Raw genomic sequence first — 14,558 nt, forward strand, 5'->3', positions numbered from 1 at the left:
ATCAGAAAGAACTTCTTTACCTTCTATTTGTGCAAGAATCTTTAATGAGAGAAATTACAATGCTCAGTATATACCAACTAAAACGATCAACCGCCATGTCTTAAATATCCATCCAAATCCACAGGATGATTTAATTTTGATCTAACAGATCTTTAACCCAGTAACAAGGGGAGGTATACATTTTAATTTTCTCTTGCAACAAAACCACAAACAAAGTGGTGCAAGGGTTAAAAACTCCTCTCTGGGAGCTTCAGCTCACATGGAATCTGATCAGGGAAGGTATTTTACTGGACATGTAAGAACAGTTGTGTGAAATGTAAACATCAGGCAGAAAATCTAAAGTCTTTATGGACCACAGAGATCCAAATGGTCAAGAGTTTGAATAACACCATAAATTCCAAAGGCTAAAACAAACAAACACAGCACCACACCTGGTGATCTAATTGCTCTAAACACAGATCTGGCTAGTGTAAATAAACAGCATCATGTAAAGAGATTTCCCTGGCAGACCTGAGGGTCTTAATGCTCACACAACACAGCAGACTGTATGAGTTTAACTGCAATAGCAGTGAGATCTGACCATTATCACTGTTTAATTGACCTTTTCTTTGCAAACACATGATCATGATAATGATATATGTCTTTGTAAACAAAAACAAATTATCTTCTAATGGCGTAAAATCTTAACAGATCAAAGCCATCAGTAACAACTGTCTGGCTAAGGCCATCAAATAAATATTGAGATAGACCATCTATCTTAATGCAATTTGTATAAAGGCTCAAGATTAAACTGTGTTTTCCTCTCTAGGTCTATTTCCCTTACAGGCTGACAAATGACTTTCTTCAGAACCAGATTCCACAAGGGTCTGGTCTCGCCTGCCTTAAGCAGGACACACAGCTTTACATTAGGAGATGGGGGGGAGAAACTTCAAGGGGCCGCTCACACCTCATAACACTACAGAAGCAGCTCCTGTATGTGGCCTCCCGGTGTAGCACCGGAACTAAATTATGCAACACAGATTATGGTAGGATAAAACACCACCCATCTCCTATACACAAACATACATAATACACACCATCACTATGGCAATCTTAGAACATCTCTACCTGGCATAGATCATAAGACTATCCAGGCCAAAATTATTCACATCATGCAATACATCATCTACCTTCATACATATAGGACAAGGGAAATTATTTTAATAATTTCTTTTCAGCATTACAGTCTTGTCAACTTCCTGTATGTAAATACTGTGCTGTGCATAGGACATGCATGGCTGTGGTCACACATCAATTGATTTAAATCCGCATAAAAAATCTAATTGAGACCCATTAATACAACTGGTCTTTGGACAAAATATTTATTATGCCCAGTCGTTAGCATTGTTGCAAACCAGGAGGGCCCCCTAGTTTCCAACAAATGACTAATGACAATAAAAAATGATCTAAACAGTTAAATCTAAAATGCAGGCATTTCTATTTGTCAACTATACAATTCAGACCTGCACTATTGAGTGTGACCTAGCCTGTACATCGAATGCACAGAGGATGATTACAAAAGTTAAACTAGAGAATTTAAATATCTGTTTCTATACATTTCATTCTCTAATTGAATCGATTAAAACATTAAGGTTCATTGATGATTTGCACTTATAACAACTAATGTAGACAATTTTATAATTATGAAATTGTGTATTTCCATGTTTAATTATGTGATATACTCTAATTCCTCTAATTATGCATACAACTAGTAAATATACTAGTTATGGTGACTTTCTGCTACCCGTCCTTGATTCATCCAGACCAAGTCTAAATTCCACTACCAGATCACTGCGGTAGTGAAGAATTTGGTGATCAAATTACACCTGTTCATTAAATATATGATTTTGAAAAAAGACCATATTTACCACTCGCACCTTTGACTTTTGGGGTTCATATTTTTGAGTACATCATGTTTTGTTATCTTGTGTTCTTGTGTTTATCCAATAACTTTTCCTCATCTTACAATAACCACAAATACATCAGTGTTCAATTATTGCATGGTCATTCAGAAGTTGTTCAGGTGTCTCACACGCAATGGAGCGTCATCAGTAAATGAATCCTTCAACAATGGAGTTCTGATCTGCCCGGCAAATGAAACCTTCTGCTTGAAGGTGACCGAGGACTTCTCAAAGGGTCAGTTAAAACATCCTAGGGAGGACAAAGATGTTTCCACAAAGCGTTACAATGACACTTTCTGATCATGCTGACCAAAGCAAACAGACTTGATACAACGAGATCATTCTACAGACTGAATACCAACGCAGCCAAGTGAAGGTGGAAGCAAACCCGGCCAAGAGGGTCACATGACACCCAGTCCAGCTGCTGCAGCATCCACGCATTCTGCCATGCTTTCATTTTAATGTTCAACCTGTCTGAATGCTGTTATTTCAGGTGACGACTGGATTCCTGCACCAATCGACTAACACTGCAAACTACAGTGGTCAGCCCTATGAACACTCAGAGAATAACACTGAAAATGTGGAAACAGGAAAATGTCCAAAAAATGTCCCCTTAGGCCTGATCTAAATCTGTCCCAAGGGGCCAGGGGCCATCTGTAAGAACTGATTTTCCTGCTAAAACAAAACGCACCCTGCAATAAAGCCATAAAATGCACCCTGGTCAGCAGATAGCAAAGACAGAGCACAGAACCTTGTCCTGCCCAAACTTATCTCCTTGTCCCCTTGTTTGACTTCAACTCATCCCCCCTCTCCCTCCTCAAGGCACTGAAAGTTCATTAAGAATGTCTATATATCACATATGGTGTATCTTGTGAATATGTTGTTTTTCCTTTTCATGTTTGGTATCATTTTAAGTGTCGCAGTGCGATTGGTAAAATGGTCCTAATTTCATTGCAGTCATTGGTTTAATGAGAAAGATTGAGAACTTAGGATAATCCTGTATCTCTCTGGCTGATATCTCTTTACGATATCCCAAGAAACCAGGTGCTACCCCCCTCGGGTACATGGATTGGCCCAAACAACTCTAAACAACATTTGTTTAACCCCTGTTGTTCTGGTCTGGTATTTAAGGTGAGGGGACAGAGCAATCTTTGGGAATCTTTTACCAGGATCACCCCCACACAGTAATGCATGTCAGTATTTTCCTGTTGGAAAACCCTGACACATTACTGTGTGTCTTTGTCAGGAGAACATTGCTTACTTTTAGAGTCATCTTTGAGTAAATGATGTCATGTATTTTCTGAATTGGCTTTTAATCATTTACTTCTGTAATTGGCATGATACATTTTTACCTGACAAATAAATGTTACATCTTGATTTATTCTGAAGTATTCTGAAATCATTATTTTAATATATTAAGGAGGCTGGTGCTACCGCAAACCTTAGTTAAGGTAGGTCAAACTAAAGGCGCATGTATGAATGGAGCAGTAGGCACGTCATCATGAAGACCTTTTGATTTCTGTCTATCACTGGTTTAGCAAGTTGTATGGAAGTGGCTAAATTAAACTACACTCTCTAGTTCGAGTGAGCAGTAGGCAACCGACTTTAGGGGTATTAGCAAACCCTACATCCTCTGACTGAAATCAGAATTAACTGGTTTGTGTCCGTGAGAAACACGATTTGGCCGACGTGATCTCTAAGCGGCATTCGGGTCCATAATGATTTAATAACTGAAAGTATGGGATTACTCAGAATAATCAAAGATCTAAATTAATCCATAATCAATGCGTATGATTATTTTCTAATCAGAAATACGATCTAAATTTGATTATCATTTGAAATTGGAGTCAGATTAAGCGTAGAGCTAAAGTAATACTAAAACTAAGTTCCAATAAATTAAGTGAACTTCACTGGAGCGCTGAAAAGACATACATGCTTTAAACCTTCGCCAGGCCGTTGGATTCCGTCGTTGGGCCAATGGATGGTCCTTACATATTCACAGTGAAGAATGCAATCATTTACATTTTTGGGTGAACTGTCCCTTTAAAGAAATGACTCATATAATTGCACTGGTCAAATTAAGCGTTCTAGTATTGCACAAACACTATAACTGACAACAATGCGTTCTCATGAGAAACAAATATTTTTTAAAAGCCACGTAAACCCGACACACATGATATTTAAGGAACTAAACGAAAGACTAGTGGGTGTTGGAGTGAAATATTGGAGTGAGGGTGCAGATTGGGCATTTCAGTTACAAATAATTTGTACACAGATACAGATGGCTGTATTTGTGTGTGTGAAAGAGATTGGAAAGTAACACTTTAATCACATTTAAATGGCTAGTTTAAAGGCATCATTGACATAGGAAACCTGTAACATCTTGTGGGTCATCATATATGATATTCGTTATATTGAGCACTCATTAATATGCGCCAATGGAATTTTGCATTTAGCCCAATGCTTTTTTCGTTAATATTTCGTTTCAGAAAAAAATACGGTCGGCTGGTGTGTTTTTCTGCCAGTAAAGGCTCTGTGGTTGAGAGAGAGTGTGTGAGAAAGCGGAAGGCGGGAGGTGCGGGTACAGCTCTGTGGAAAGGGGCGGAGCTTATCAGACTGGCAAAGCGATAAACAGGCCAAATTTGTTTTTTTGTTTTATCTCTTGCTTTCTCTTGTTTAAGATTTAAACTTGATAATTGCTTTTATTGTACAGGGGTTTTTTTTACAACGAAGAGATGTTCAGCCTGTTTTGACTTAATGTGCTGTCTTTTCTAACCAATGAACTTACAGTTTTCCTATGGCAGACAAAAAAGTAATAGACTTACATTGATTGAATGTTGAAATTGAATGATTTGAGATTCCTATTATTTGCACACACAAAAAAAATCCATTTGCATCAGCAGTGGCAAGAAAAAAAGTTGAATCGAAACCACCATCAGCTATGGCACCTGTGGGAAAAAAGGATCCAACACTTATTTGAGCTTTACGTTATTTTAGAAGTGTGAGAAGCCAGGGATTGACACAAATGTTATCTTTCATTAACACATATGAGCATCCACTTCCCCAAAGGGTCTCAAACAGGACTAGTCAAACACAGACAAACAAGATTAGTTTAGAAAAAGTGCTATAATAATGATGTAGCAAACAGGAGTAAAACAACCAAATTGGTCACACTTTAGATTAGGCTCCAGTTCACTACTAACTATTACCTATGACTAGTGTTGTTTTTGGCGGCATGTGTTAATTTTAGTTTTAGTTTTAGTCTAGTCTTTGTGTCAAGCTGTCATTTTAGTTTTAGTCACGTTCATACTCTTTTTAGTCTAGTCAAGTTTCAGTCGACTAAAAGTCTGAGCATTTTAGTCTTATTTTAGTCAGAATTATCCATGACTATTTTCGTCTAGTTTTAGTCGACGAAAACTGATGACATTTAGTCTAGTTTTAGTCAATGAAAAGTCTCTTTTTAGTAATGCAATTCTATTTAACCCAGTCAATATAGTGTACCACAATGGAAAAAAATAAGAAAAATAACACTCGTCTCATTCGTGGAGTTTGAAAAACAAGTTCTTTGTGACATTCAAGATTTATTGTATTAAAATTTAAATGCAAAAGAAAAGGCATGAGAGTTGGCTGTTAATTTCAAATGTTTGCGATTTTAATATAACTACATGGCTAAATATTTTACCACTTGCTTATAAATCTATATGGAAGTAGTGCATTGAAATACGTTGTTTAAATTGTGCTTAAAAGTGAATTACGTCTATTAAAGAGTGTATATGTGTACAAAGAGAATCTTTGTTTTTAAATAAAAGTAGCTCATAACTTCTGGATTTGAAATAAAAATAGTGAGTATGTGTTTGTGGTACAGCCGTGGATCAGTTAAGCACTGCAAACGCAGCATATGTGAAAGCACTATAGTGCGTGCTGCTCCTGCACCGCATACGCACCGCATGTGAAACGGGCGTCAGACTTAACTTTGTTTGTTGTCGTTTACGCTAACTCACCGCAGCTGCATCTTCTAAATAATGCCGTGAGTGGGGCTTGAGGAAGTGAAGTCGCCTGTGTCTGCGCAGTGCGACCTGATGCAGCCCCTGAAGTGAGCCACGGGAAACAGAAATACTGCAAAATAATAATAATGCGACTAAACGAGACGAAGTAACGTCATAACATTTCGTCTCGTCTCGTTTTGGTCAACGAAAATGAAGAGACATTTTAGCATAGTTTTTATTTTGTAAACCACATTTAGTCTCGCTTTTATTCGTCAACAATATTGCATTATACATTTAATTATAGTTATCGTCACATGACCAGCATTTACGTTGCGTCTCGTCTCGTTTTCGTCACGTGATAAAGGTTCGTTGACGACGATATTTAGTCATCATTTTCGTTGTCGAAAGCAACACTACCTATGACCTTTGCCTCAATAAACTCTTAATTACTGCTTATTAATAGTTAGTAAGGTAGTTGTTAAGTTTAGGTATTGGGTAAGATTAAGGGATGTAAAATATGGTCATGCAGAATAAGGCATTAATATGTGCTTTATAAGTACAAATAAATAGCTAATATTCTAGTAATATGGACGCTAATAAACTAGTTAATAGTGCGATTTGGACCCTAAAGTAAAGTGTTACCAACTAATTTTTAGCCATTATGTTTAAATATTTCTATACAGACCAACACTAAGATCCGACATTAATCAATTACTGATTCTATTAATGATTATAAGGACATATTTTTGGTTTTGTACCATTAGATTCAGTAACGTCATTTGCAGTGCTGATTCTCTCATAAAAGTACTTTTAACTACCTTTCCTGATTTTCATATGCTTTTGTTCTTCAAATATACTGTAATCAAATGTAATGTGGTTTGATTATGTGATGTGATCTAATGTGAGTTTGGGATTCCTCTTGGAGCAGGTTGGTTTGGTTCACGGCTTTAATGTGGAGAAAAATGAATGGGAAAAAACCTTCAAAACAAAGGCTGCCAAAAATTTTATGAGGTCGGTTTTGTGCTCTCTCTCTCTCTCTCTCTCTCTCTCTCTCTCTCTATATATATATATACTGATATAAAAATTCACTGAGAATGATCATTTGAGTTTCCACAGAGAGAAGAGATGACAGTAAGAGAGAAAGCGATCAGATGTGGGGCAGGCAGAGTGTGCGCAGGAACACGTTGAACGTTGCTGTGAAAGGTTGCTTTTGTGTGGTTAAATTTCTGCTGAAATGGTCTGACAAACATCTTTTTTCCCTCCTGATGAATTAACTACACATTCACAGCTCTTTATAGATGTTAACACATCCTAAAAAGTCATCATGTCAGCATACAACTAATTGTTGATCTTGCATTTTCTGCTAAACGGGTTAATATCACGCACATATAGCTACTACAAGAATGCGAAGGGGGCTGGACCTGATGACATCCCAGCAGAGGCCCTGAAAGCAGACTAGGATGCATCAGTGTAGATGCTGTATCCTCTCTTTGAGATGATCTGGGAAGAAGAGGAAATTCCGACAAACTGGAAAGAGGGATACCTGGTAAAGATCCCTAAAAAAGGTGACCTCAGAAATTGTGCCAACTACAGAGGCTTCACACTTCTGTCTGTACCAGGGAAGGTTTTCAGTCGGATCCTCCTGGAGAGAATGAAAGACATTGCTGACACACATCTTCGAGATCAACAAGCAGGGTTCTGGCAGAATAGATCATGCACGGACCAGATCGCAACACTCTGCATCATAGTCGAACAGTCCCTCGAGTGGAATTCCCCCGTTTATCAACTTTGTCGACTATGAGAAGGCATTTGACAGCTTGGATCGAGAGACCCTTTGGAAGCTCCTGCGACACTATGGCATCCCAGTTAAGTTGGTCAGCCTGATAAGAAAATCTTATGATGGAATGTCTTGTAGAGTCATCCATGGAGGGCAGCTCACTAACATCTTCCAGGTGAAAACTGGTGTGAGACAAGGATGCCTGCTGTCACCCTTCCTGTTCCTGTTTGCAATTGACTGGGTTATGAAGGAAGCCACAAGAGAGCGGAATACAGTTGGCCTCGTGGACCCAGCTCGATTGGCCTCAACATAAACAGAGATAAGACCAAGATCCTAAAGATAAAATCCTCAAGCAAGGAACCAGTCATGCTGAATGGAAGTCCCCTGGAAGAAGTTCAGTCCTTCACCTCCTGGGCAGTATCATTGACCAACAGGGCGGGACAGACGCAGACGTCAAGGGAAGGATTGGCAAAGCAAGAGCGGCCTACGTACAGCTCAAGAACATCTGGAGCTCAAGAGACCTGTCCTTGACAACAAAAATTCACCTATTTAACTCCAACGTAAAGTCAGTGTTGCTGAAACCTGGAGGATGACCAAGATGACCATCAGGAAGGTTCAAACCTTCATCAACAGCTGTCTTAGAAGAATTCTCCGGATCCGATGGCCTGACACCATCAGCAATATCAACCTTTGGGAAAGGACTCACCAACTCCCTGCAGTGGAAGAAATCAGGAAGAGAAGATGGGGCTGGATAGGGCACGCTCTTCGTAAAGCATCAACCAACATCAACAGGCAAGCGTTGAAGTGGAACCCCCAAGGAAAGCGGAGAAGAGGTCGTCCAAGAAACACCTGGCGACGTGACCTCGAAGCCGACATCACCAAGATGGGCTACACCTGGAACCAGCAGGAAAGAATGGCCAAAGACAGAATAATCTGGAGATCTGTGGTTTGCGGCCCATACCCTGCCAAGAGTGACGGGCAAAAGTAAAGTAATAGCTACTACAGCATTGTGGAATGAAGCATGTTTTAACATTAAAGGTGAACTAAGTAACTTTTTTATCTTAACCGAACAGCTTCGGAGTCATTGGAATGGTTATATGACTGTTTTCGGGTTGAATGGTGGTCTTCTCGCACCCCTCGAGCGCCTGTGAGACGAAAAACCACCCTTGCAACTTTGGGCCGGCGGGCCGCCGGCCGCAGCATCAGGAAGTATCGCGTGATATCAGGTCTCGCGATGTAACAAACTGCTTTACGGCACTGCACACATATACTATCTAAACATTTATATGCTAGCCTTCTGTGTATTATACATACCTCAGTGGACATGGCTCCGTGCGTTCGCCGGGTTCTTTGAAAACAAATGCACATGACCAGCGGGAGAAGATGGGACGAGCCAACGAGTTTTGACGACAGTGTTGTCAAATATCTATTCCGAAGCTGTAGGGGGAGCTCTATAGAGAAACCCGCGAGCAAAAAGCGAGAAAACAGCGAAGAAATTGGCAAAGCTGCATAATGCAACTTTAAATATACATATATATACGGTGCTATTTATAGTTTTTAAAATGTAAGATAATGTAATTACAAGTATTTCATTTTTGGATTCTGATTAAGATCACTATAAGAATGTTAAAGGTGAAATCATTTCTACCAGAATTTCTCAATTAATTATTATTTTGAAACACATTTCCATTAATTGGAAAAACAGACAGTCCCGTCCCAACCTCAAATGATTGAGTCAATATTGCTTTAATTGGGTAAACTTTCATTTTAACAAATTAAACGTCACAGGATGAATCACAAAACCTGTGACTCTGGGATTAATGAAATCGAAATGGCTGACTGTAGTTCGTTTCTCATATTCCTTTCTCATCCTTCCATCCAAGAGCCTATATCCCCCTTCAGCGGCATAGACAGATTTAGACTCTGGGCGTTTGCTTTTGGTCCGAAAATGCGTTTGAAGTGAAGATGGCCACCTCATCACTGTATTTTTCCTTCTGTCCTTTGCTGTGTTCCCCCTTTATGAGTTGCACATGGGGCAGCCTGCAATTTATTCACCACAAAATAAGCCCCTGCACATCTGCGCTCGCGACCGCACGCTCTAGCCACCGCCCCGCTCTGCCCCACCCGTGGGGTGGAGGGACATTGGCAACGTTTGGCCCACCGCAGGTCTCTCAGCAAAACACTACAGTTATATTAAACTTAAATACAGGGGCTTGATAAACAAGAGAGAGAGGAAGAAAAAAAACATCTCTGTCCGATTGCTGCCGCACTGCTTCAACCATTTTTGCTTGTGGTTGGTGAACGACGCTGCTAAGAAACCCTTTTCCCAAAACACAGAGCAGATGGTGTTTGTGTCTGAGGAAAGAAGCTGGATGGCCCCATCCTCAACGTCCGATACACACTCTTCGGGAATACACGCACTTGTGGTGTACTTCCTAAATTTATACACAGTTATAATGTGCATAACAATTTGAATACGTATGTTGGACTTGACATCCAAATTGACTCCATTTAATGTCTTAATACGTTTCATCTGTGCACATTATTCCAAATGTAAACTTTTTTTTTTATTTTTTTTTTTAGGCAACCATAATGAAGTCTTTCTAATTTTCCCACTAGTAAGTAATTAACATTACTAACTTACTAGTTAGTTTAACATTACAGCAACAGTAGCAAATAACGATATATTGTGTATCAAGATGCTCTTGAGGGTAAATTTGACCCACTTCTGGTCCTGAATGCCCATCATTGGATCCTATCAATTCCTAATGACTAATATAAAGTCCCGCTACAGTGTTCTTCCTATATTCTGTTTCACTCATGTGGAAATGACGTTTTAACCAGAAGATCCCACACAGGTGCACACACAAACACACACTGACCGAGCTGGGTCGTTCTCATAGGGGAGACTTTGAGATTGATTTGCATGTGTATATGTGTGGGGTTGGGATAAGGTTGATAAAAAGCCCTGAAGTCATTCTGTGGCTTCACCATAGGCCACACTCCCTGGAAGTGTGTTATTTGCATGACACACACACACACACACACACACACACACACACACACACACACACACACACACACACACGCACACACACACACACACACACACACACACACACACACACACACACACACACACACACACGCACACACACACACACAGACTTCCACTGTGTCATTTTCCCTGTGTTGCCGGCTGACCAGCACACAAGTGCTCATTTTCATGGCACTGTGGTTACAACATCAGCTCAATCACACACACACGACCTTATCTATGTATCTATCTATCTATCTATCTATCTATCTATCTATCTATCTATCTATCTATCTATCTATCTATCTATCTATCTATCTATCTATCTATCTATCTATCTGTCTGTCTATCTGTCTGTCTGTCTGTCTGTCTGTCTATCGTTGCACATGAGGTTCGTTCTAGGGACGAATTTCACACGCACACATATGCATACCTCCATGCACAGTTAGATGGCGTAGATAAACAGATACACATGCTTGCTTTTAACAGGGCCACTGAAATCAGGCCATACATGAAAGGTGTGTTAAACACCGCAAATATTTCGGAAATAAAAAGTAGGCCGCCCACAGCCATATTAAACTGTGAAAGCAGAGTACTGAGTACAAATGAGGGTAAAAAGAGAGCGGGAGGACGAATTAAATGACTGGCATGGCTGTTTTTAATGAGGCTAACATTGATAAACTATCAAGTGGTGAATGAGGGTGGAAGGGTGGTTTAACAGGCCCCCAAACCACCAAAACACACTTCAACACTCTCTTTCCCCAAATAATTCTCTTCTGTCCTGCGTTTTCTGCAATGTCTTTCACTGGAGAGTTTGTGTTGGGTATGAGCTGTGTATTTTTGTGGTCCCTCTTATAGAAGGCCACATCATCCTCTGAGAAACCATTCAAAAAACAACTATCAGCCAATCATAGCTGAGAAATGCACACTGGAAGGAAAAGAGAACTTCACTGCATGCAAGTGAGAGAGAGGGAGTCATGTGACCTGCATTCCACCAATCAGATCATGGGATTGCCGTGCAGCAGCATTACCGCAGGAGCCGTGACCTCGGATACCTCAGACATGCGACTGACAGGCCGTTACCACGGAGATCACCATTGCAAGAGCGTCAGACACCTGAACTTTCAACTATCTGACTAGAACCACGTAGACACTACCACTTCTAGAGAGAGACAGACATACAAAAGTGTTCATTGTCAAAGGTGAGTCCATCTCTCAGAGTTGCTATCCTCACTTAGTCTTTCTCTCTCTCTCTCTCTCTCTCTCTCTTTCTCTTTCTCTCTCTCTCTCTCCACTCCATCGCTCGCTCGCTCTCACCACACGGCACATATGCTGTTCTGTTAGTCGGCTTGTGGCGAAAGATTCCTGTGGCACTCTCAAACCCCAAATTCTTGGTTGCAGGCAGTCTATGTAGTTTCTCTATTTCTTTTTCTCCGACTGTCATTCTCTCAGGCTGAAAGTCGGTAAGGCGGCGGAGAGGCCAGTTCTTTTCCCTCCTGAGCGGGACACATGGCTTCAAACAGCATCTTCGACACATTCTCCAGCTACTCGCCCAGTTTACTGCGTGGTAAGTCACCCGTCGTAGCATTCCCCTCCCTCCTTCTACGCCAGTGTGGTGTCCAGAGAGCTAGTTTTGGTAGTTGTAACGTTCATACGAGATCTGTCTGGTGTGTCTGCTGTAGCTTGCATGTGTGTCTGTGGCAGTTTAGCAGTTATGAACGTTTGACAGTACATGCTTGCATGCATGTGGGTTTGACGTGTTGTATATGGACTACAAACTTCCTATCATAACACTTTTTAAAGTGCAACCTGACAGTTTCCAGAAAAGGGCAGTTTATGCTTGTTTTGTTTTGTAACAAACTGACTGATTTAAATGTCTCTGTTGATGTAATAAAGCATCATATAGATGTTGTGTGTCGAGCCTGTTTGGCCTTCTGAGATACCGTGTTAAGGTAGATATGAAACCTAGATCAGGGCATTCAATGCACAAATCTGTCTCCAGATGTAAACTGCATCAACAAACTTGGAGCGCAAGTTACCTGCGCATTTATCCTTCTTAAGATGTTTGTTTTATAATGCCGCAGTCTGTTTGGAGCAGTTCTGATGGGTTTGGATCATAATGGCCTGCTCACCGCAAGCATTAGCACTATAAACGCACTCTCAGCGCAGGGCGCAAGGGAGGAACCAGCTAGACCAACCTTTACTGGAACTCACAAACCAGTCAACTTCTGGAGCCAGGGCACTCTCGGCCTTTCTGTGGTCGCTGTGTATATGTGTGGGTACGGGCCCAAGTCAACATTAGTGATTTACTGGCATCTGCATCTCCTGAGCGCCTCAGAAGAGGCCATTTGTCACTATGGTAACGTCAACATGTGATGAGGTGCTTCCTGTCCTAGGATTGAGGTTTTGTTTTAAAAACAATGGCGTTACATTATCCTCATGCAATACTCATTTAGGGTGGGATGGTGAAGTTTAAAGTTTACGTGAAGTCACAGCTGATCCTTGTGCTGTGTTGAAAACCCTGTAACACCTTTTGTGTTCCCGGTCAAAAATAACCGGCCTTTTAAAAATTGCTTGTAAATCGTTTATAATGCTATATTATCACCAAATATTGGATGCAATCTTTTTGTCAACTTGTTTTCTTTCAATTAGGACATGTTTTGTATTTATTTCTGAAACTTATTGATCATAGGCCTCATTGATCTGAGGATAAAGTTCATCTCTTACAGAGAAAGCCTGTAATACTCAAAATAGTTTGTTTATGTACATACGTGTGTGTGTGTATCCACACATGCACAGGTCCAAGGCCTTTATCTTTGCAAGCACACATGTAAATATGTGAACATGAACATGATGAACATGCTCCTGAACACTAAGTGTTTCTCTTATTTTCGATCTTCCCCATTCATTTGCAATGGATTGTCATTTTTTACAATCTTTTTCTACAATCAGCCAATTTCAATTTCAATTTCAATTTCAAAAATAAATACAAATCCTGTCCTAATTGACATAAAACAAGTTGACAGCTATTCATATTTTTTTGTAGGTCGGTCATTTTTGACTGGGAATACCACAAGTGTGACTTTGTGCCATTGTGTACAAGATAAAAGCAAACAAGCCTCCTGGATGAACATTAAAGCACACTAGTGTGAAAAATTGTACAGAACATTTTAAAAATGTATTCAATGTTGTCAAAATTACCCACAAATAAACCTGTGCATAATGCATCACGGCACATTCCTCCAAATTAAAAATGTCTTCTTCATAATGACTTTCTTAGTCAGCTGACATCACAAATCCATCCAACCACCAGTCATTCTCCCAGTATTTGTAATGCCCAGTTTTCACAATCCAGTCAGTTTTGGATAAATGGATAAATTCAAGTCCCCTCCTACATTTTTCAAAGTTTTACTTAGAAATATGTAATATTGAGGAAGTAAAATTGGTTTGAAACTGCATTTCATGTTGAGTAATTTATTACTAATTTTGTCTGAGTGCACAAATTTTATATATATAATACGTATATATAATTTTATATACAAAACTTAGAGCCATAATCCACTCCTCTCTATGTTTTGCCTATTTCTTTTTTTCCTTATTGATTTTATAAAATGCGTGTAATTGCCTGATATAAGATGCCAATGTTTAATAAAACGTGCATGCGGCAGACGCTGTTATCGATAGTGACTTACATTGCATTCAAGGTATACATAGTTCATGCATTCCCTGGGAATGCTTTATATTAATCATAATAATTATTCTAGCAAGTAATATTCATTAGAGTGGGCTGTTTACTGTGGCCAAGCAATGTATGTTGC

At 39.9% G+C, this 14,558-nt stretch overlaps 2 protein-coding genes across 3 annotated transcripts in view; one reads left to right on the forward strand and one right to left on the reverse strand.

Annotated features, from left to right (window-relative positions):
- mgst3b (microsomal glutathione S-transferase 3b) overlaps nucleotides 1-14,558 on the reverse strand; it is a 258,907-nt gene that overhangs the window by 135,023 nt on the left and 109,326 nt on the right. The gene's annotated exons all lie outside the window — the stretch shown is intronic.
- runx3 (RUNX family transcription factor 3) overlaps nucleotides 11,799-14,558 on the forward strand; it is a 54,106-nt gene continuing 51,346 nt past the window's right edge. For both annotated transcript variants that reach the window (XM_084391180.1, XM_084391179.1), the window contains exons 1-2: nucleotides 11,799-11,942; nucleotides 12,193-12,307. Coding sequence is in view for 1 of the 2 variants with exons in the window: in XM_084391179.1 (XP_084247305.1) it covers nucleotides 12,250-12,307 (58 nt within the window). In the remaining variant the exon portion in view is untranslated. The remainder of the gene's footprint in view (nucleotides 11,943-12,192; nucleotides 12,308-14,558) is intronic.

The sequence above is a fragment of the Rutilus rutilus genome, assembly GCF_951802725.1.
Source record: "Rutilus rutilus genome assembly, chromosome: 20".
NCBI lineage: Eukaryota > Metazoa > Chordata > Actinopteri > Cypriniformes > Leuciscidae > Rutilus > Rutilus rutilus.